Source organism: Trichosurus vulpecula, chromosome 5, assembly GCF_011100635.1.
Source record: "Trichosurus vulpecula isolate mTriVul1 chromosome 5, mTriVul1.pri, whole genome shotgun sequence".
In the NCBI taxonomy this organism is placed as follows: Eukaryota; Metazoa; Chordata; class Mammalia; order Diprotodontia; family Phalangeridae; genus Trichosurus; species Trichosurus vulpecula.
The window spans coordinates 206,495,267-206,519,335 of record NC_050577.1 but is presented as its reverse complement, the minus strand read 5'-3'; the positions used below and the strand labels follow the sequence as shown (position 1 = coordinate 206,519,335).

Sequence of the window (24,069 nt, the reverse complement as noted above, 5' to 3'; positions counted from 1 at the left end):
TCTGGCTGCATCTGTTTTTGCAAAAGCTTTTTATTTAGATATAATTAAAGTAGTCCAGTCTTCTTGATTTGCATTCTGCCTTCTTTCCCTAGTACTTCTGAACAGTTTTCTTATATAATTTCCTAGATACCTCACTTCATATTTTTATGGGAGGCTAATAATTCTTAGATTGTCTTGAGCTCAGCCTTCAAGCTCTGTTGCTTTGATCTGAAGGATTCTGAGGTCATCTTCCAGTTCTAACATTTCTTCAAATTTTGCTTTGTTTTACATTATCTTTGTTATTGTTGTTCTGCCTAAATCTCTCTACACATCAGAGTCCGTGGCCTCATTTAGATTTCCTGTCTTTTCTATTTTATCCAACTTTCCTGATCATCTTTTTAAATTTTTTCCTCAAAGATCGTAACACCGGATCTTCCTTTAACTCTTACTGTTGTTATAAGACTCTCACAGTGTTTCTAAATTTTATCTTTTAGAGGTGTGACTAATATTACAGTTTTCTTTCCTTCTGGAGATTTCTTATTATTTTCTTTAACCCATAGAAGTTGTTCATTTTGCTAACACTTTTCTCCTTCACACTCCTCTTCCCATTTCTCTTCAGTTTTTCTTGGTAGTTTTCCTGCAAAATTTTTTTGGTGAAAAGATTTGCACCCCCCCATTTCCCTTTCTTTTTTTGTTCTTTTGTTTTATTTGGCCTCCATCTGTCTTTTGTTTTGAGGTGGTGCAAGGGAACCAACAGTCATTCCACCATGTTTCTGGAGGGCCTGACTTGTATTTAACAGTTCCTCTCTTGGCCTCAAGAGTGGCATGGGAGAGTTTCTGGACCAGGTGGTTCCCTGCAGGTCCCCTGGATGTGCAGGCTTCGCTTCCACGTAGCATCTGTCCTCACTGTGTTTTTCCATCTCTAGCTCATGTTCTCTCCTGTTTCTATTCTCTCCTTAAGGCCAAGTCCAAGGGTGTCGGGGGTTTATCCTTTTATTAAGGGGATTTGTTCTGTGAAGTTTGGATTCTGTCAAAGGGTCGCACTTGAGGACCTAGAGGGCCACACGTGGCCTTGAGGCCGCAAGCTCCCTACCCCTAGTCCGTTCATATGACCTGGATACAAATGTTGTTAACATTTTACCAAAAGGCTTTCCTTATCAAGAAAATTTTTAACTGGTTGAAAAGAAGCAACAGGGATTCAGGAAGACCTTGCCAAGACTCTTCCTGGGCACACCTTTTACCTGTGGTTAATTGGTGAGCCATCTGTAGCAAATTGTTCTGACAGGGGAATCAGGAAGTGTTGAGTTCACTTTGTGATGTTGTCAGTACTTTTCAATTCCCATATTAAGAGCATTTTCGGTAACAGGTAAACTTTCTTATTTGGTTAACACTTGGTCTGTTTCCTAACATCAGCTCTCCCTAATGATGGCATATGTCATATAATGTTTTAATACAACACTGCTAGCTAGATGCTCTTAGAACCACTTGGATCATCCGTATTAGAGATACCACTTTTCAGAAGAAGCCAAGGATGTTGAGGGGTAGGGATGATTCAGATGGATGATACTACTTGTTCAAACTACATTGAGAGAGAGAGAGAAAGAGAGAGAAAAATTAGTTGTAGAGGTCATCACCATACAATGTTCTGGTGGACAGAATGGAATCTTTGGTCTCTTCCTTTAGTGACTTAAGCATTCCACTTTCAAAAAATCAGAATTGGCCATATATATAAAAATATTCATAGCAATATTTTTCATGGTAGCAAAAAAAAGTTGTAAACAAAGTGGATATTTCCATTAATTGGAAAATGGCTGAACAGATTTTGGTTCATAAATGTAGTGGAAATGGAACTAGGAGAAAAAGATATAAAATGACTGTAAAATAAACAAAAAATGCTGAAATGTGGCACTCTGAACAATTGGTAATGAGCAATCTTGGACACAAAGAATAGAAAAAATGAAACACACCCCCCATCTTTCTGTGGAGAGGTGGATGACAATAGTTGCCAAATGTCACTGTTTTGATTGATAGTGTTTAATTTTTTTCTTTATTGCAAGGGAAGACTCAATCTAGGAGTTGGGATTATATACAGAAATGACTAATATAGAACAAGGCAAAAGTAAATAAAAAGTACTTGTTTAAAAACCAAAACTGCCTCCTAAGAAACATTATAAAATTCAAGTCTGTTGACTGTTTCTTTTTCTTTTGCTAGATTAATGTAGGTATCAGGAAAACACAACTGCCCGCCTCCCCTTATGCAGGGGTTACCAAGAGTGTGGAAGCATGGAGGAAGGTCGAAATGAGAAGACAAACGAAGCTCACATTCTCTTTGACCGATTTGTCCAGGCTAGCACCTGCAAAGGAACACTGAAAGCTTTCCAAGAGCTTTGTGACTACCTGGAGCTAAAGCCCAAGGACTATCGTTCCTTCTACCACAAGCTCAAGTCCAAGCTTAACTACTGGAAAGCCAAAGCCCTCTGGGCAAAACTGGATAAACGGGGCAGTCACAAAGACTACAGAAAGGGAAAAGTGTGCACAAACACCAAGGTAATTGTTGTTTGACTGTACCAGCAACCTGGGGCTACAGGCTTAAGAGTCTAGAACGGGTTCCACAGAGAAGAATTGGTATTGGAAGACTGAATGAGGTTTGCATAGATTTCAGCAACAGCCCAGTGGGGAAAATAGACTCATTTACCTTATTCAAAAGCCAGGTGTCTGTTAGGTACATTCACTTTATATTAGTAGTGTCATGGGAGCTTCAGCTATTCAAGGCAAAAACTCATAAAGATGTGACCCATGTATGGACTAAGATTTTTATTTATTTTTACCTTCCTCTCAGTCATGTCATGTTGCTTATAAAGGTGCAGATTTGGTGTATACTGTAAATACAAGTTATTGAAGCAGTCCATGCTTGCTTTTGTTACATTTTGGAAAAAGTTGATGGGGATGTGAAATTACAAATGGGCAATGTACTGTGCAAGTCCAACACACAATTCTCTGTAAATGATTTTTCATGATATTGAGTCAAATTTCAGTGCATTGGGCATCCACCAACATAGTTCTAAAAAGATTCTGCCAAAATACCTTATGTTTCTGTCATCCTTCTCTGTTGTTCAGCCTTTGGGTATCAGCTAAGACAAATAGCTGGTTTCTTTCCATAGAATCTTCTCATGGAGCTTTCATGGAACTTGTAAAAGTAAGGTTTCCTTCACATTTGAATTTAAAATTGCATTCAGGGGGGATAAAGCTCGAACACCTTTGGATCTTGAAATTACCTTCCTGAGGATCCTTCGGAGCTATGTAGAGGAAAAGCTGATCTGTTTTAAGCCTGTCCATTAGTAGGATCTCCAAGGCTATTTCAAGGTCTGGAGATTAAAAAAAAAAACAAACAAAACTAAGCTGAATTCCTTCAAAGCTGAAGTAATAAAAAACCATGCGTGCTCACTGCCTATATTTAACCATTATGGGTTGGTCATTGGGCTATTGTCTTACTTTTGTTTGAGGTTTGGCTATTGAGACCCTATTGTTGATACTCAGCAATATACTTGCACCCATCTCTTATAGATGCTTTATTCAGACCTACGTGTGGTCACAAGTATTTATTAAAGTTTTGTATTCTATGGAAATCTCACTCCAGATGGAAATGTTGAAAGAAATTACTTCAGAGAAAAATTTGGAAGGCCTATACAAGAGTTTTGCCTTTCCTTTCCCTCTTTCTATCCACCCCACTCCATCTCCCCCGCCCCACCCCTCCCACCACCCCCTAACTTGGGGGCAGGAGAGATGGGAAGGAGAAGGAAGCTAGCAGGAGGCTGCCAAAGAAAAAAGGTGGCCATTGGAACATTTTTTAAAATGCATAAAAACTAAGAGAAGGAACAACAAATAGGACAGCTTCAAAAGTTACACGTTAAAGTTATCACACACTTTATTTTTTTTTGCATTTTTATTTTTATTGTTATAATGTACTTAAAGGGAAAATTACCTGCATTTAAGAGAGATTCATTTGCACAAGTTACAATCTTGTTTCTCTGTTCTATTTTGTATATGGAAATGTTTGTTTTATTTGGTGTTTATGTTCAGAATGAAAAAAGAGAAATGGGAGAAAGAGAAATGGGAGAAAAATAAATGGGAAATGTTCTTTGGGTGGGAGTTGTTGCAAAGTTATGAATCTGTTATACAAATGTAGATTATCTCTAGTGGTGCTTCTCTTGCCCTAATAGTAGCTGTGTGTTTCAGTGTCTCATCATTGGAGCTGGGCCTTGTGGCCTTCGCACAGCCATTGACTTGTCCTTACTGGGAGCCAAGGTGGTGGTCATTGAGAAGCGGGATGCCTTCTCCCGCAACAACGTCCTACATCTCTGGCCATTTACCATACACGACCTGAGGGGTCTGGGTGCCAAGAAGTTCTATGGCAAGTTCTGTGCTGGGGCCATCGACCATATCAGTAAGTGACATGGAGTCTCCAGAACACATCTTCCAGAACCTTTCATTTTGTTTTGGTAGGAAGGAGCAGGTGGCACACTGGAAGAATTCTACCTGGAGCCCAGTTTGTGTGGTGGTGGTAACGTAGTATACAGCTAGACTAATTCTAGTTGTGTTCTCTCCAGATCTCTTGAACTATGTTTTGTGCTTGGATTTCTAAGGTAGTCGCAACTTAATGCAGATTGGCATAGCTTCCTTAGGCAACAGTGGCCCATCTGGGAATGGTTTGGAACCAGGGGATATCTGGATAAGACATTAAATAACAGTTTTGATTCCAAGGCAGTTCTATTAGGGAGCCTATATCCTGAGTGCACCCAAATATCTTCCTTTGTTTCCCTTAGACCCCATACCATTTGTAGCAATTATATGATTTTGTACAACATTGTCCGGCACCTATTATCTTCCACTGGCTAGAGAAATTATTTCTTCCTCTGCTAGACTAGACTCTGTAAAGTGTCTTGGGTATATACAACTGTCTACAAATAAAATGCATAATAACAGGGGATGAAATTACCATCTTTGGGATAGTTATCCAAGAAGGTATGCCCAATTTTGGGCAGCCAAAAAGAAAAACTAAGCTACTTTGTAGTAAGATGGCTGTGCTCTCAAAAAACTATGTATAGGTTATTGGCTGTATTGGTTGTACAAAAGGACCTAAACTGTATTAATTCAATAGATCTGTCTGCCTTTTTGTTCCCTGTCATATTTTATTTGATAGGCAGTGTGCTAATAATGCAAAAGAAAAAAACCTAAATTTAAATTCTGGCTCAAATACTTAGTAACTGTGTGACCTTGGGCAAGTCCTATGAACCTCTCTTGGCTTCATTTCTTTCATCTGTAAAATGAAGATAATTTTAGTTTCTCTACTTTTCTCACAGAATCATTTTGGAAAAAGTGCTTATTAGACCATCAGGTGCTATATAAAGGTGAACTACCATCACTTTTCCTGACAGTTTATCACGGAAATAAAGTTTTCAGAGCTCATTTAATCTATGTCCCTACAAATAAAGGCTTTCTCTTATTTTTGTAGCCCCACCCCAAGTCTGGAGATGACTTAAGCAACCGTAGGAGGTTCATTTCAACCTAAACATTGTTGGTTTTTTCAGATAGTTCTTCAACTTTCTTTAAAATTTGCTTCTCCCAAGTCTTTTTAGCACTCCAACTTTCATGTCACCTAATTGATACAGGTAGCGTCAATATTGAACAGTACTTGGTAGTGATTTCAAAATAATATGGTATATAGTGGAAGGAGTTTGGAACTGAGAATTATAAGATGATCATCCCAGCTTTGACATTTACTGTCTGCATGACCTTTGGTACTTTACCTTTTTCATCTGTAAAATAGAAATGCCATTCCTGAGAAGTAGGTAGGACAAATATTGAGAGAATAAGGAAACAAATTTGAAAGGAAGGCACTTTGCAAAAATTAGTGTATGGTGGCATTATTTTGGAGAAGTAATGAGATTATTTCCAGCCTGATGGAGAGTGGTGGTATTGGAACTATACTTCATGGCAAGGCTGGCCATTTAAGGTCAAATTCGAAATTAATGATTGTTACTACTGATAACTTATAGTTGTTAATGCTTCACACACTAAATTCATATACATTTTTTTTATTTGATAGTCATAAAAATCTCTCAAAATAGACAAGGAATCTAATCCCATGTTACAGTTCAGGAAACTGAAGTTTAGACAGATTAAGTGACTTGCTCAGAGTCTCATGGCTAATAACGACAGAGCTAAGACCAGCAAATAGCCAGTTCTTCTGGCTCCTTGTCTAGTGCTTTTTAATCTTGCAGTGTCTTGCCTTTTTGCAAGAAGCTTTGCTAGACACAGTTGAGAACAGAAGTATAAAACATAGTTCCAGTCCTCTAAGAAACTCATAAGCATTTTTCTTGGTTATGTACTTTTCTTTCTTAAAGTTTTCCCTTATATAGACTATTGGGAAAGACTTTGGACAGGGAACCAGCTTTTAATCCCAGACGTATCAGAATGTGTGACCTTTAGCAAATGATTTAATTTATAGGCCATAGGTACAGGGTTATTGGTTCCTCTCTAGGAAAAATTTGGAATTGGATTATGCCCCTCCTTATTTCATAGAAATGTTGTAAGGATAAATGAGGTAATGCATGCATACATAAGCCTTTTGAAAGAAAAGTGTTTTGTAATTCTATAGGAGTATAATAGTTGTTTTCTCTTCCTTAATGCTTATGTGTGAATGTAAACACATACATTATCTGTCTTACCTTATTCAGGTGTGGCATTCCTCCCATTATGCCAAGATAGTAGCCCAGACTAAGGAACCAAGTCTCCAGTTTTTCTCTACATTTTACTTGTGGAAGGAGGGGGAGATAGGGCCAACAAGCACAGCTTTTCTATCTGTAACCATCCCGTAAAAGAGGGAGTGCCTTTGGAGGGTGGACACAGGAACATATCTCCCCCATCGTCTGTATTTGCCCTTTTAAAAAGAAACACAGCTACAGGATATGACTTGGAAAATGTTTCTTGACAATGGAGGCATTGAGAATGTGAAAACGCCAAGAGTGGGTGGGTGGGTGAGGGCCTTGGAGAGATGTTATTGAGTGGTACCCTCTTTTCTGTATAGCTTTGCTTAAATCAGTTCTTATGTCATCCCTGTTCTTATCCTATAGGCATCCGGCAGCTCCAGCTAATCCTTTTGAAGGTTGCCTTGATTCTTGGCATTGAAATCCATGTCAATGTGGAATTCCAGGGGCTTGTATATCCCCCTGAGGACCAAGAGAATGAACGTAAGTTAGAACAAAACTATTGGGGACCCACAGAGAGTAGAAGAATGGATGAGAAGGGGGAGAGAAAAAGCTGTACAAGATTATAGGTTGGTTTCAGAGTGAGAAATTTTAGATTCCATATGTATACTGCTTTTTGTACTGCCTGGGGATCCTTGGGTCTGAAAAGTAGGCAGTGAGGTGGCTTAAGACTTTGTAAACATTGCATTTCTCGTGGCAAATCTCTTCCTTTGTGAGTCTTCTTAAGGACTTCTCTCCTAGAATTTGTAAGCCATGATTGTTCCATGCTGTTTTATATATTGTATATTTGGTTTGATAGTCCTTGTGTCTAGAATACCCAGAAATTTGAAGATAGCCCTACATAGGGATTTTGTAGCCTTATTTATATGATATAGAGCTGAGAGGCAACATTCATTTATATTTGCTCCACAGGAATAGGTTGGCGGGCACAGGTACACCCCAAAACACACCCTGTATCGGAGTATGAATTTGAAGTGATCATTGGAGGGGATGGCAGGAGGAACACCTTAGAAGGTACTAAATATAGATATTCCTTTGCTTGGGTGGAGTAGAAAGGTGACTCTTGGCATACTTGGCCTTTTCAGGTGCTTGCCATGGTCATAAATGTTTTAAATGCCTATATATGGCGTGAGAGTTCCTTGTCTGATGTACTTCATCCTTACACCTTCTAGTTGCTTGTGCCACGCCCACACATGTGTCTGTGTATGTGTCTGTGTGTACCTGCTTCTTTGAAGCTTAAAGGATTACATCCCATGACAGTTGTTAGATTTCCCTTCCCTCTCCCTAACCCTCCACTCCCCACCCCCACCCCCACCCCAAGCAACCCAGGGAATACCTTTGGAATATTGTAGTATACTCAGATATTCAGAAATATCTCTTAAGGTCCAAGTAGAAGATATTATGTTGCTCATCTCCTTAACAGTAGCAACACTATCAGGTCATAGTATTGGGATTAAAATCAAATTATAAACTAGGTAACATCTCATCTCTGGATGCTCTTGTCCTGAATGATGGATGCTCTCCTGAGTATCAATCTTCTTTTGTAGTTGGAAGGAGGGGGAGACAATTTCGAGTTTCCCGCCCCCCCCCAAACCCTAATCTTATCATGTCTCATCTCTCTCATTCAAGTTGATCATCCTCATAAGACTTCTCTGGGAAACTATTTTTCTCTAGGGTTTCGTCGGAAAGAATTTCGAGGCAAGTTGGCCATCGCCATCACAGCCAACTTCATCAACCGCCATACCACAGCAGAAGCCAAAGTAGAAGAGATCAGCGGTGTGGCCTTCATATTCAATCAGAAGTTCTTCCAGGAACTTCGAGAAGCCACAGGTTAGTGGTAAATGTTGTGGTCTTTGACAGGGTTAGAAATACCAAAACCCAGTTTAGGTGTGGAGATACGTGGGAGGTAAAATAAAAAAATAAAATTCCTAAATGTGACGTTATTTACTATTATTTCACTTCAGGTGTTTAGAAGTGCTCTGTCCTTTTCAGAGCAAAGAGGTTATGTTAAGATAGGTTAAGTTTTAGGTTCTCTTCTCCCTATAACTTCCCACCCCAAACCTTGGTGATGAGAATAAAATTGCCATTTATGTAGCTTCAGGATTTTCAAAATATTTTGTATACATTAACTAATTTGATCCTCACAACCACTCTGAATTAAATGTTCTTGTTACTTCTAATCCCTATTTTGCAAATGAAAAACTAGAACTGAGAAACCTTAAGTGACTGACCAGGTAAATATTTGAGGCACAATTTGAACCCGTATCATCCTCACTCTGAGTTTAGCATTCCATCCAAGATGCCAAGCTTCCTCTCATTACAAGTCAGGGCATACTGGCAGAAACTCATTCTCTGGTTTTTCATTTGGGGCAGTGAAACTCACTTTAAGGATAGATGTGGCTTGGGTTCTCTGGCTCTGGCCTAAAGTAATCAAGAGACCCAGGTTCTGATCTTACTCCTACTACTGAGTTGCTGTCTGGTGTAGGGTAAGTCACTGGTCCGCTCTGGAACTGGGGTTTCTCATTGATAAAATTAACTAGGGAGTTTAAACCATTTTAGAATTTCTGTGATTCCAGTCTTCTAAAGCCCAGCTCAAATGCCACCCTCTCTAGGAAGCCTCCTTTGATTCCACACTCATTAATAATCTTTTCTCCCTTGAACCTTATTTGGCTTTTGGTTTTGCAACTTTCTAAGGCACGTAGGTATTGTATTCTAGCTTTTCTTTCTTTACTTTCACTTGCTGACCTTCTCAACTCCCATCAATATCTCTATGCAGATGACTCTCTACTGACCTCTGGTCTTGAATCATTAGCTGCTTGTGTTCCAAATGGGGTGGCTCCTGGACATTCCAAATGCAGTACATGAAAAACAGAGCTCATTAACTTTATCCCATAAACACCCCCCTTCCCCTTTTGAACCTCACTGTTTCTGCTGAGACAAACCACCATCCTTCCAGTCTCTGAGGTTCACAATCTTGGCATTATCATCAATTCCTCACTTTTCCTCACCGTACGTATCAAGGCAGTGTCTAATCTTACTATTTTTATAACTACAACATCTCTCATATCTGTCCCCTTCTCACTATTCACAAAGCCACTACCTTAGTTCAGGCTCTAATGATCTCTTTTCTAGACTTTTTCAATAGCCACCTAATTAATCTCCCTGCTTTAATTCTCTTCCTGTTCTAATCTATCCATCCCACAAATTCCTAGGTGATTTTTTTGGAGCACAGATCTCATCATGTCAACTCCAGTTGCTCCCAGTTGCCTCTAGGTTAAAATATAAACTTTTGTTTGGCTTTTAAACCCTACCTATCTTTCCAGTCTGCTGCCTGCACTCAAACTACCTTGTATTTATTTTGTGTATGTACTTCAGTAATATACGTATTGTCTTCTACCTCTCCCCACCCAGGAAATTGTTACAGGGTTATTTAAGACCAGGGACTATTTAGGGTTATAAGGATCAAGTGAAACAATGTATGTAAAGTATTTTGGAAATCTGAAAGTCCTATATACATTTTAGCTAATACTATTATTTATTTGTTTGTTAGTTTGGCTTTGGAGTCCTAGTACCATGCCTGGTACGGAGTAGATGCATAATAAATCCTTATCAATTTATTGATGGTCTATAACATCAGTGTCAAACTCAACTAGAATGGGTGCCACTACTCTAAGAGTCCCTGTTGGCTATTCATTGACAATGTAAAAATGTAATTTTACCTATATTTTATTGTATTTTTATTTTGCTAAATATTTCCCAATTACATTTTATTCTAGTTTCATGCCCTCACTCAGGAGTGTTGCATACCATATGTTTGACACCTGTAGTCTATAAGTTCCATGGTGGTCAGGATTTTGTTCTTCAGCATTTAGCACAGTACTTTGAACAGAATAGGCAGTTAGTAAAGATTTGTTGGATTAAATTGATTTTAGATAGATAAACTACAGTTTTTTTCTATGATATTTCTTCTTTCTTCACTAGTGTGAGCTTGGTTCTCTCTAGCACCTGTCTTCATTTAAATCTGGACTAAAAGGTGATCTAATCTACTCTCCTGCCATCTAGCTAGCACACATGTCTTTAGTTCTCTTAACTAGATAATACTTTCCATTTAGAACTGAAATCTTTGGTTTCATCTAAAACCTTCATACAGTTCAAAACCATTCTTTCTTTTATCTTTCTTCTCCCTTAGTTCTCTTTACTAAAGTTAGATTTGTTCTTTTTCTGTACATTTCTCCTTGGTTCTCTGTGGGCCCATATTTAGTCATGTTAATGATGTTTGGGAAAACAGTTAAATGTATGCATTTGTCTTCTGGCCACAGGTATTGATTTGGAAAACATTGTCTACTACAAAGATGACACACACTACTTTGTCATGACAGCCAAAAAGCAGAGTTTACTAGATAAAGGAGTGATACTGCACGTAAGTGGGGTTTCTTTTAAAACATTTTCCTTTTATGCTGAGTACTTTTATAGTAATGTTCACTGGGGGCTGAATTATATGATCATTCTAGTTCCCAACCCCTTAATTCTTCCAAGAAAAATAAAAAGTAATCCCATCCCTGTCACCTGGAAAAATGAGCTTTTAGTGCTGCGTTAATAATGTCGTGGAGACTTCAGAGGCTGGATGATGACTTAATTCGAAGTAGTAGAGAATGCTATGTTGTGGGGTACAGAAGATTTGGCACAGAGGAGCTGTTGACCTATAAGTGGCTCATTAAAAGTGTGGGTACTGTTCTGTACTTACTGCATATGTTTTTAATTCAGATTACCCTTGAGCGTAGGCCAGGTAAATTCAACTCAAGCCAAATTTGGCCTGTCTTCCTCAAGAATAACTACCCAGGATATCTTCCTATCTTTAGCCCATTTTATCCCAGCCTCTTGCCCAGCTGATTAATTGTATGATCCTTGCCTTAAGATGATATCTGAAATGCCAAATTATCAGGTCCCAGTTGGCTTGAATAGTTGATGCCCTCTTGTTAATAACCTTAGCACCAGGACAAAATTCTACAAAAGGGAATCTTCCCTTGGAGCCTCCGAATCTTAAGGATTCACTAATTGCTGTATGAGGAGAGAGAGAGAGTTATTACCCAGAGACACCCAATATTGATACAGGTCTGTTCTAGACTTCTGTTCTCACCAGAAACAGGCAGGTGTGTTTTAGGTAGTTCTTTGTGTTTGTGGGGTCAAAGTACATGATGCGTTTCAGTTTAGTTTGAGGGATACTACTATTCCCTTATCTGAGGACAAAGTAAATTGGGAAATGATAAGCATAAACACATAGCATGACTGTCCCTTTTGCCCCTAAATCTGGCCCTGGGTTAGCCTAGTTTTCCTTCAACCTAATGGGTATAAAGAAAGATACTAGAGCAGTTTGACATAAGCAGTATACGCCCTACAGTTGCTTCAAAAAAATTGAACGTTTTTTTTAATGACTGAGGTGCTATCCATTTGTCATCTGTATCCACCAGACTGTCATACCTGGGAACCAAGACTTATTTCAGATCTCCTGCCTTAGACAGACTATATTTGGTGAAAAGAAATATGTAGGAACAATTTTAGAATTTCAAGACCTGATTTATTTTCCCTTTTTATTGCTTTCCCTAGAAGGCAGCAGGAATTATGCCATATGTATGTCCTGACAAGCCCTCCTGCAGACTCTCACTCATTAGTGAGTAAACATAGTTTTCCAGGACAAACTTGAGTGTTTCTATTTTGGCTTTTATTGTTTTATAAATAAATGTTATCAGTGGTACTTTGGACCTGTAGGGCCTACTTCAATAAAATAGGAAATATCAGTACTACTATTCAGATCCTATAGCTTCATCATAAGGGAAGGAATGTGTAACACCATTTTACAGAAGCTTTGTTCTGTCATCATTGTTTTCCCCTTTGAAGATGGATTCCTCCCAATCCTTTCACAATTTAATTTTCATTTATTGTGTTGAACACATTTTTTTTTCTCTTTGCAACATATTTTTTCTCCCTAACCTCCTGGGCTACTGTTGCTGCCTACCTTAAGCACCGAAACTTTAAAATCTTTCTTTTAGGCTGTATTTGAGTTAGAAGGGTCACTTGGTGGTGGTGGTTTAGGTCTTTTTCATTGCAGAGTCCCATTTTAGAGTTTAGCTTTTGTGAGTTGAAAGGATTAGAAACATCCATTAATTTTTTTTTTTATTGGTATCTTCTGTTTTTATATCACCTTCATGTTTTTATATGTCTTTCCCCCCTCCTTACCCAGAGAGCCATCTCATATAACAAAGAATACAGAGGGGGGAAAAACCAGTCCAACACATCAACTCAGTCTGACAGAATATGCAATGTGTGTTCCACATCCTTCATCATTCTTCCCCCTTCTATTCTCCTCCCCACCCCTACAAAAATAAAGAAAGGAAGGAGGAAGGTGCATTTCCTCATCTCTTCTTAGAAGCTAAGCTTGATCATTGTAATTACACAGTATTCACTCTGGAAATTTTGTTTTTATAGTCATTGCATGTGTTGTTTTCTTAGTTGTTCACTGTAGTTTGCATCCGTCCATGTCTTCCCATTCTTATCTGAATTATCCATTTTCATTGCTTCTTAGAATGTAGCAACATTCCATTATTTTCATGTATCACAATTTTTAAAAATTTTAAATCTCTACCTGAGTTCTTCCACCATGAACCTCTCCTCTATTTGGAGACAGGACTATGCTGACACAGAACTCTTGCTATCTCGGGAGAATGTAGACCAGGAGGCTCTGCTCAGCTATGCCAGGGAAGCAGCCGACTTCTCTACCAATCAGCAACTGCCATCATTGGACTTTGCCATTAATCATTATGGGCAACCAGATGTGGCCATGTTTGACTTTACCTGCATGTATGCATCAGAGAATGCAGCCCTGGTTCGGGAGCAGAATGGTCATCAGTTATTGGTGGCCCTGGTTGGGGATAGCCTGCTTGAGGTGAGTATGAAGGAAGTAGCTGTTCAGCCATGTCCAACTCTCCATGACCCTGCTTGGGGTTTTCTTGGCAGAGGAGTGGTTTGCGATTTCCTCCTCCAACTCATTTTATAGATGAAGAAATTGAGGCAAACAGGGTTGAGTGACTTGCCCAGCGTCGCACAACTAGTAAGTGTCTAAGGCCAGATTTGAACTCAGGAAGAGGAGTATTCCTGATTCTAGGCCTGGCATTCTATCTACTGCACCACCTAGCTACCCAAGTATGAAGAAAGGGGAATATTTCCTAACGGAGTAATGTATCTGATGCTACAGAATGAGACAGAATTAGAGATATAAATGGAGTTTTTATATATCATATATTTACTATAGCTAAACTTCCAGCAGAGTGTCATGTTTTTTCATTCAGTTTTCCATTTTAACTTATTTTACTCTCTCTCTTTTTCTACACTTCCCTACCCCCCCTTCACCCCAAAAAATCTTTGATGCAGCCTTTTTGGCCGATGGGAACTGGAATAGCCCGAGGCTTTCTGGCTGCTATGGACTCAGCCTGGATGGTCCGAAGCTGGTCTCTAGGAATTAGTCCCCTGGAGGTTCTAGCAGAAAGGTAATAGAAATGGGTTCACCAGTGTTTGAAAACTGAGGATGTGGATATTCGTTACTTCTTTCTTGGTAACCTCATTAACTTCCATGAATTTGACTGTCACCTCTATACAGATGACTCCCAGATCTGTATTCAGCCCCAGTCTCTCCCCCAGATTTCAGTCCTGTTTCATCGATTGCTTCTTGGATATTTCAAACTGGGTGTTCCCACGACTATCTTAAAGTCAGCATGTCTAACATTGAATTTATTATCTTTCACCATAAACCCTGGTCCTCTTTCAAACTTGTTTCTGTCAAAGGCACTACCGTCCTTCCCGTATCTCAGGTTTGTAAGCCTGGCATCATTATTACTGACTCCTTGCTTTATCTCACCCCACATACACTGCCATTTGCTGAAGTCTTGCATTTTCTTCCTTTACAACATTTCTCACATCTGACCCCTTCTCTCTACTTGCACACCTAACCACCTTTTTTCAGCTGCTCATTATCTCTTGCCTAGATTATTGTAACACCTTCCTGATTGGTCTCCCAGCCTGAAGTCATTCATTACCCTACTCCATTTCTCATAAGGCTGCCAAAGTAATTTTCCTTAGGCAAGATCTGACCACATCAATACCTTACTCAACCAATTCCTGTGTCTTCCTGTGGCCTTGAGAAGAAACTCCTCTGTTTAGCTTTTAAAGTCCTATACAACATAGCCCCAGCCTACCTTTCCAGCTTCACTAGACATCATCACCCCCCACACACTCTACAATTCAGCCACCACCTACCACCCCCACCCCACATACACGTGCTCTACAGCTTCCCCCAAACTGACCTTCCCTGTGTTGCTCACTCATAAAGCTTCATCTTCCATCTCTGTGCTTTTGCACTGGCTGTCTCCTATGCCTGGAACGTTCTCCTGCTAGACCTCTGCTGCATAGAGTCCCTCTCTTCCTGTGAGATGAAATCCATTCACCATTATCTGCAGGAAACTTCTCCTGATCCACCCAGCTATTAGTGTCTTCCCTCCCAAACTATCTTGTTTTTAGCTATTTTGTGTGTACACTTACAAAGTATGCTAAGTAAATACACATACATACACACACACACTTAAGTATACATATAATATGGATTTGCTTTTTATTTTTGTTGTATATATATGCCCTTGTCTCCCTGATTGGAATGTAAGCTCATTGGAAGTAAAGAAGCATTTCATTCTTTGTATTTTTATCCTCAGCACAGGGTCTGGTACATAGCAGGAACCTAATAAATAATTGACTTAACTTGGGTTCTGATATCTAACCTTGTCACTTAAAAACACCTTTTTTTGGTTTAATTTTCTCCTATAGTATGAAAGGAAGACAAAGTTATTTTGTGAGATCTTAGAATTGGAAGGAACCTGGTGGCCCAGTCCAAATCACAACCTGAAATTTCTGCTTGTGGATCACTATTAAAGGATGATAATTCTACTGTATTATTGACAGATGGTACCTGGTTCTTTGGTGATAACATTAAGAGGTTAAATACTTAATTAGTTGCTTGTATCATTAGAATCAGGACCTCATTGTTGCCCTAAGCAGTAGAATCCGTGCTGGCTCTCACTGGCCAACAGCCAGTCTCTTTCCCGTGTCATCATTTCAGTGAGTTGGGAAAGCAAGAAATGTTACACGATGTGTGGCAAGCAGGCAAGAATGGAATTTTTTGCTCTTCCTTCAGACATGTACTTCAGTCCTCTTATATACATACATACAATTAGAAGAGTAAATGGGTCTCACTGATATGATGTCAGATCTTTTGAGTAATACTGGTATGTGATGTTGCAGGGAAAGCATTTATAGGTTGCTGCCTCAGACTACTCCTGAGAATGTGAGTAAAAACTTCAGCCGTTACAGCATCGATCCTGTTACCAGGTATCCCAATATCAATGTCAACTTCCTGCGGCCAAACCAGGTAAGGTCCATTTAGTCAGCCATCATCTGGACTCAGTTTTATGCTAGTCCTGAGCTCATCTGTTCACAAGGATCTATCTCATTATAACATAATACTTTTGCTTTATGTGGACCTGTGATTTCAACATGTATGATATGGATTTATAAAATACTTTTAAGAGTCTAAAAGCTTTGTTATAGCATCTCCCACTGCTTCATGACATTCCTGTATGATTGGGAATGGTGGATGCAATTTTCATTTGGCAGATGGAGAAACCAAGGCATTGTTGATGGTGGCACCAAGACTACAAAGCAGCTCTATCTGACTTAGTCCCCTGCTTTGTTGTTTCTCATTATCTATGTAGTAGCATTAATGCTTGAGGCAAGAATCTGGGTTTTTCAAAAGCAGAAATACCTGCCTCTTACCCAAAGTTTAAATTTTGGGGTCTCTCCTCTTCTTTTCCCTCTACCTTTTATGTTAAGGGAATGGTATCCCCTCTTTCTACAAAAGGCAAGGGGTTCTCTTATGTCCCTTGATAGGAGGCTGTTTTGTGAAGTATCCCTAACTGCACCATCATTCTTCTGTGTGGTGACTAAGGGAGTGTCGATTTTGACTGGTAGTAGTTAAATGCAGCATAGTACATCAAGGCTTATGGAATTGTTCTCTGTTCTTCTCAAGAACTAATGTTTTTGTTTTTCAAATAAAAATTGTTGGTCTTCAGCATCTTTAGCCTTGAGAAAATTAGAATGTAGATGCTAGGAGGTGGGATCTTAGCATCTCTCTTCAGTCTCTTCCTAAGCAGCCTATTGTGCTAGTAACTTGAGATCTCTTGGTGAGGCATGGCATTGTTTCTTTTAACTCCCAATTCTCCTCCAGGTGCTTCATTTATATGACACAGGAGAACTGAAAGATGTTCACCTGGAAATGGAGAACCTGGTGAACTCTCAAGTAACACCAAAGCTCTCTCGAAATGGTAAGTTCAAGCATTGGTTTCCCCAAGTGATATTTATTCAGGTTAAGTACACTTAGCATGGTAGGTTGGATAGAGAGCTGGTAGTGGAGTCAGGAAAACCTTGGTTCAACTCTCCCTCTGACCCATACTAGCTATATGACATTGAGCAAGTCACTGAACCTTTGTATCTCAGGCAACTCTTTTAGACTACAAATTGTACAGTTGCAGATCTGCATTTGCAAAAGGAGTTTCTTCACTGGACCCTCCTTTAACCTAATAAAATCACAAATTTGAGGGAGGGAAAGGGCACCCCAAATAGAGATTACATGATGTGCCCTTTAATAACAAGAGGTAGATGAGGTGATCCTAATTTTTTGTCTAAAATAACATTTCCACTTTGAAAAGTACTGAATAAAAGCAAATTTTCTTGCTTAAAATTAATGTTATTGGTATGTGGGTAAGATACTTGTGACTTCCCTTAAGTTATTGAACTGACTTTGGTTGTGAACATATAGTATCTAACAGGCTTATTTCGTCAAAGTTAAAACTATGATAGCATGAAAATGATCTTTCCTTTAAGTATTTTTTTTATTATTATGTACTTGACAAACAACAACAAACACAAACATTTCTATATTTAAGGAAGAACAGAAAAAGAAGATTGTATGTTACATATAGCTTATTTTAAGTATATATTAGATTTAGCATTCTAATTTCAACCTGGCCCTGCTTGTATTCATCCAAATTTTTTCTTTTCTGTGTGTTTTTAAAATGTTTCATGCTCCTTGTTTTGGGTTTTGGGGGTTTTGAGGGTTTTTTTTGAGGAAGTGGCACAGGAGGGGAATAAGAGTGATTCTTTTTTTGAGTTCATTTTTTATAAGAGTGAATTAATGTGCCCTAGTATAAAGTATGCCCTTTGGCAACCACTTCCCAATGATGTTGGTTTCAGTGTTCTTTACTGCTCAAGTCTGTTTTTCAAGACCCTGTGGTTGAGAAACTGGTTTTTAGCAATAATTCTAAGGTACTTGAGAGAAACATGCCAAGCCCTCTACCACTCACTCGGCTACTGTCTCATCACCTTATTTATTTCACTGGGTTCAAAGGAAATATTGAGGTATGCTCTGGTATTAACTCAAAAACTGTATCTAATCAGTTCTGTAACAATCCCTGGTATATATTCAGCTATGTGGGATATCATAGCCATATTCACGTCTGTGAAAGAAGTTAGAAGCCATTCATTGGACTTCTTTCTCCAACTGCTGGTTCAGCCTTATCCCTGTTCCAGTCACTCCCCCCTCTTTAGATGAATAATAATAAAATCAGGATTCCTACCTCTTGGCAGAGAAATGATGGACTAGAAGTCCATAGGAGGAGACATAGATTTTTCGAACATAATGTGTGAATTCATTTTGTTTCATTATACTTAGTTGTTACAAGGAAGGGCTTTTATTTTTTTGTTGCTGGATAGGGTTATGAAGGGAGAGGAATAGTAATAGTAATGCCAGAATATGAGAGTGCCCATTGAAGTTCACATGGGGATACAGATGAGCCAGTGTTGGAACTACCGTGTTAAATTTGATATGTGCTTTAAAAGACAAGAGGTACATAATAGAGATTCATGGGATATACATATCCAATCTTCCTTTTCTGTTTTCTGTTTTTTGAGGAATGAGGTAGTAGGATTTGTCTCTACACATAGCAGCGTTAATATGGAGTGTGAGGTCAGTCTTTCTCACTTATAGGTCACCTCTCTCCAGGTACTTGAATACATCTGATATTTAATCTTATGATTCTAAGCTCTAGGGTAACAGTTACATTTTATTTTTCTTCATTAACTAATAAAATTTCAATATCTACTCTAACTCTCTCAGCTTGGTACCTCTACCTCCAGCTAATCAAATATTATTTAATAAACTGAAGAAACCTCTTTTTCCCATTAATAGTTACTCATGTCTTTCCAAATATGAAATCTCTTAATATCCTAGGATTAAACAAATATTAAAATTTCTTGACATGGAATATTTTAACTGTGAATTCAATAGTAAAACAAAAGCATAATTATTTACAATAGTTTAGCAGTGAAAATGATCGCAGCCAGAGTCACCTCCATTGTTCACAGTAATTACAGATTACTTTAGTTATGAAAACATGTTTCAGCACTAGTCTGCAGAGGATAACACATAAATTCTCTTCACAAGATGAAGTTTATAATACGTTCATAAAGTAACACACTATCTCTGTCTTCCATCTCTATGTCTTCAGTTTATCTCCAGCTATGATGGGAAAACACAGTCTCTTCTGTTTCTCTCAAGCCTTCACCTTAATGTTCTCTCTCCAGACTCACTTCATAAAATTTTTCTTTCCAATGTTTATTTTTAAAAAAAATTTTCCAGCAATATGATATGTGTGTGTGTATGTATGCATGTACACATATTAACCCCAATTACATGTTAAAATAATTTTTTGACATTTTTTTTAAAGTTTTGAGTTCCAAATTCCATCCCTCCTTCCCTCCCTGCCTTCCCCCCTCCCTGAGACAGTAAGCAATCAAATATAGGTTATACTTGTGCAATCATGTAAAACATTTCCGTAACAGTCATTTTGTACAAGAAGATTCAAATGAAAAAGAATGAAAGAAAGAAACTGGAAAATAGCATGCTTCAGTCTGTATTCAAACAATATCATTTTTTTTCTCTGAAAGCAGATAGTACGCTTCATTAGTCCTTTGGGATTGTCTTGGATCATTATATTGCTGAGAATAGCTAAGTCATTCATAGTTTTTCATCGAACGTTGTTGCTGTTACTCTGCTCGCTTCACTTTACGTCAGTTCCCAATGTTTCTTTGTTAACTAACATTTAAGAAAGTTCTTATGTAAAAAAAAAAAAGTTTTTCACCTGTTTCTCTGTCTTCTCCATTGTTTATCTCACATATCAAACTTTATTTCACATGTATTTTCCTTGACTCTAGGAAAAACATCTCAATATGATATTAATTACAACCATACTTCCAATCTTCTCTACTCTTAGAGAGATAGCAACAATTTTTATAGCCTTCATAGGAGAGGCTTTTGAAATAAGGGTTACATTTGTATATAGAAATGGAACATTTTTTGTGTTTGTTTAGTTTAGAATAATAATAAAGAAAAAACCATCTACAGACCAGTTCATTTATTTCTTATCTCTGTTTGAGGGGAAGTAGCTTTGACTTCTGAAATTAGAGTCCAAATAGGATGATGGTTTCTGGTCTACCCCCCACATTCCTTCTGTCATCATTTGAGGTTATTATTCCCCATCGGCTTCTTTGAGAACAGATGATTCTTATACTTTCTCCACAGACATTCTTTACAGACTGCATTTGTATATTGTACAGTGTTTTTGGAGGATTCCTTAGCTACACTACTAGGTGACCAGTGACTGCTATGACTTTCTCTGTATTTTTAGAGTCTGTAGCTCGTTCCAGCAAACTGCTCGGCTGGTGCCAAAGACAGACAGATGGCTATGCTGGAGTGAATGTGACAGATCTTACCATGTCCTGGAAAAGTGGCCTGGCCCTTTGTGCAATTATCCATAGATACCGCCCTGATCTCATGTAAGTTGTGGTAAACTATATTTGTATTTTTTCTTGCCCAGGAGTCATAGAGTGTCCTGCCTGTGGTTAGCTATATGTTTTTCTTTTTGTTGGATAAAGTGCAGGGTAAAGCAGTTTACCTTAATGACAATAATTCATATGCAGCCAGTTATAATTAAGCATCATCTATCTGCAAGGCACTATACAAACTCAGTTTAGCCACAGGGTTAAGAAGCCCCAAACCCTTTCATGTGGGCCTACTTGCTTCACGTATAGAAAAGTCTATCTTTACCCTTGAAGAAACAACTAAGAATGCTGATAATTGGTCAGTGGTGTTATTTCCTTCTTAATCTTCTAGTCCCATTAAACAGCTATAAATATCTACTTCAGTCCCTACGCAGAGTCCCATAAAATAGATTCACATGAAAGTGAAACGAAGGATACTATTTTTTAAATAATAGTCAATATGCAATAGCTTTTTGCCAATTTCCCCCTTGGTTTTATTTTCATTGCTAGCTTAGGAATATTTAAAAAGCATTCTGATACAAAATGGAGAAAGACATTTTCATAATATCCTGATAATAGAAATTTCTAGTTTTCTTGGACAAGATGAGTGGTTATCATGAAATGGTTTGAGGGATAAGAAGGGCATGAGAAGTTTGAGGTGGGTTTTGAATAAAGAGATAGGTAACTACATTTGGGACTTAGAAGTCAATTCTATGCAAAAACTGTGTCCAAGAAGAAAACATAAGGAAGATGTGGGGGGAAAAAAAGGAAGGAAGGCTCTTGCTTGTATAAATGTCAGATGCTGCCTTGGTTGGTTCTAGCCGAGTTAGTTGTTTTCTAGTGGCAAAACAAAAGGCACTGAGGTCATTTGGCATTGCTTAGACCTCATTCACATACTTGACTCAGTTTGGGGCTCTGTGTTTTGAAAGACGGAATCTGTTGACGAGAGGAATAAATTTTTTTTAAATCCCATTTAGGTCTGGAGGTTAATATAGCAATAGAGACTGCTTAGTGAGCACCAGAACTCTTACAAAGGAATCTGTATTCATTTTTCTTCAGATTGAACAACAGGGAGCTTCAAGTACAGTGGGGAAATGTTCATCTGAATACTTTGGAAAACTCAGGAAATTTAGCAATGGAAAAAAATCTTCCAAGGAAGGTTGTGGAATTTCCCTTGGAGGAGTAATGCTGATTTAAGAATTACCAGAGCTTGCTTAGCAAAACAAAATCTTATTACAGAGAGAGGGATACCAAGTAGGTTTTAGTCCCATTTGAGAAATCTAGTCTACTACATATGATTATTATTATTTAGTTTATCATCAGGGCCTATAAGATAAACTAGACAGTATAGGAGATATAGTAAGGTTAAAGTTTGTCCATGAGCTTATTAATTTAGTTAGATAAGAATAGTTTTCTAGTTTTTCCTCACCTACTTCCCTGTAATAGATCCTTGAGCAAGGATTTGTTTAGAAAATGCTTTACATTCTTTAAATCAAAGGAAAGAAATGAAGTGTCAGTTAACATGCAAGTTTTTGCCTTCTAATTCAATAGATTGACATTTCCTTGCTTGTTCCTTTAAGAAATTCATATTTTTTTAACCTCACTTTCCAGAGATTTTGATTCTTTGGATGAGCATAACACAGAGAAGAACAATCAACTGGCGTTTGATATTGCTGAAAAGGAATTAGGAATCTCTCCCATCATGACAGGCAAGGAAATGGCTTCAGTTGGGGAACCAGACAAGCTATCAATGGTGATGTACCTGACCCAGTTCTATGAGATGTTCAAGGACTCCATCCCCTCCAGTGGTAAGGAATCTAGGACAAAAGTCTATTGTAAGTGGCAAATGCTATAAAATTCCTTCATTTCCTGTTTGTCTCAATTTCTTCCTCCCCCACCCCACCCTTCCAGCCACATCCTTCAGCTGCACCACCAAAAGCAAATTCCAACAGGGAAGTTAGAGATTGAATAGAAGTTTGCCTTTTTGGTCATGGAAACATTTTTTTTTTCATGGAAACCTGAGGAAAAGCTGTACAGACTCTTATTTTAGTGCAATTGAACTGAAAACCAAGTTTGAAAAATGTATTGGGTCCTCCTGTAACTGCTGGCAAGCATGTAGAAAAATCAGTGTTTGGTGAAAATCTGAATAGGCTGGTAACTCCTTACATGACTCCCTTTCACGTGCTCCGTGGTCCAGCCAAACCATGCTGCTCCTTCAGGCAGGATATTCTCTGTCCCAGCATACAAACTGTCCCTCTGCCTGGAATGTCCTCCCACCCCTTACAATTTCTAGTTTCCTTCAAATTAGAGATCAGACTGTAGCCCCTACATGAGATCTTTCCTGATTTCTGACTGCTCCTTCCCCACCCCCACCCCCCACCCAGCTCTGTGTATCTTCCCTAAAGTTACTTTTTATCTTATATTTGCTTAAATATAATGTTATTTCCCAGTCTAAATCTGAGTGGTCTGGTAATTCTTTTACCAGCTCTTTGAGTAGAGGGACTGTTCATTTTTTGTCTTTATATTGTCAGTCAGTAAATATTATTAAGTGCCTACTGTGTGCTTGGAACTGTATTAGGGGTACAAAGAAAGGCCAGAGACAAGTTTCACCTCTCCAGGAGCTCCCAATCTAATGGGGAAGATGCATTACGTGCAAACAACTATGTACAAGCAATCTATAGATGGGACAAATTGGGGTTATTCAAAAGAGGAGGGTTACTGGGTATTTGTGCCTCATGCCTAATAAGTGTTTGTTGGTTGATCATCAAAAAAGAGGCATAATCAAGACTGACTACTTCTGAGCTTCTCGTGGAAGCTTCTGACCCAAGTTTCTGCTCACAGCTACTTTGGATGCTGAAGAGAAGGCGGTCCTGATTGCTAGTACCAAATCCCCCATCTCCTTCCTTAGCAAACTTGGGCAGAGCATCTCCCGGAAGCGTACTCCCAAGGTAAAGACTACATTTTTTCTTATGTTGGGAAGCTAATCACACGGTGAGGGAATGTCTGAATATGTTGACCAGAATAAATGTTTTCTCTCCCTCTCCCTTCCTGTTTTGTTACAGGATAAGAAAGAGAAGGACTTAGATGGTGTGGGGAAGAGAAGGAAGACCAGTCAGTCAGAGGAGGTGAGAATCAACTAGAAAGATTATTGAACGTACTAAATTGAATTACTTTTATGTTCTCCAAAATCTACTTTTGGTGGGTCATATTTGGGCATATTTTCCTATTCATCCTAACCTTTATGTGGACTTCTGTGGTCATATCATCTCTCTCCTTAATGTTTTTCTTTGGTTTTTTGTTTGTTTGTTTTTAATTATTATTTTAGGAAAGTCATTAATAAGATGACTTA

The 24,069-nt window shown here is 38.5% G+C and overlaps 1 protein-coding gene across 1 annotated transcript in view; it reads left to right on the top strand.

Annotated features, from left to right (window-relative positions):
* Positions 1-24,069, top strand: part of MICAL3 (microtubule associated monooxygenase, calponin and LIM domain containing 3) — a 188,907-nt gene that overhangs the window by 30,423 nt on the left and 134,415 nt on the right. Inside the window, exons 2-15 of the mRNA XM_036761225.1 lie at positions 2,192-2,526; positions 4,216-4,423; positions 7,113-7,229; positions 7,659-7,760; positions 8,421-8,576; positions 11,066-11,166; positions 13,429-13,686; positions 14,172-14,287; positions 16,089-16,215; positions 17,071-17,167; positions 20,588-20,735; positions 22,332-22,528; positions 23,562-23,668; positions 23,783-23,845. Of these exons, the coding sequence (XP_036617120.1) occupies positions 2,263-2,526; positions 4,216-4,423; positions 7,113-7,229; positions 7,659-7,760; positions 8,421-8,576; positions 11,066-11,166; positions 13,429-13,686; positions 14,172-14,287; positions 16,089-16,215; positions 17,071-17,167; positions 20,588-20,735; positions 22,332-22,528; positions 23,562-23,668; positions 23,783-23,845 (2,061 nt within the window). The 5' untranslated portion in view covers positions 2,192-2,262. The remainder of the gene's footprint in view (positions 1-2,191; positions 2,527-4,215; positions 4,424-7,112; positions 7,230-7,658; positions 7,761-8,420; positions 8,577-11,065; positions 11,167-13,428; positions 13,687-14,171; positions 14,288-16,088; positions 16,216-17,070; positions 17,168-20,587; positions 20,736-22,331; positions 22,529-23,561; positions 23,669-23,782; positions 23,846-24,069) is intronic.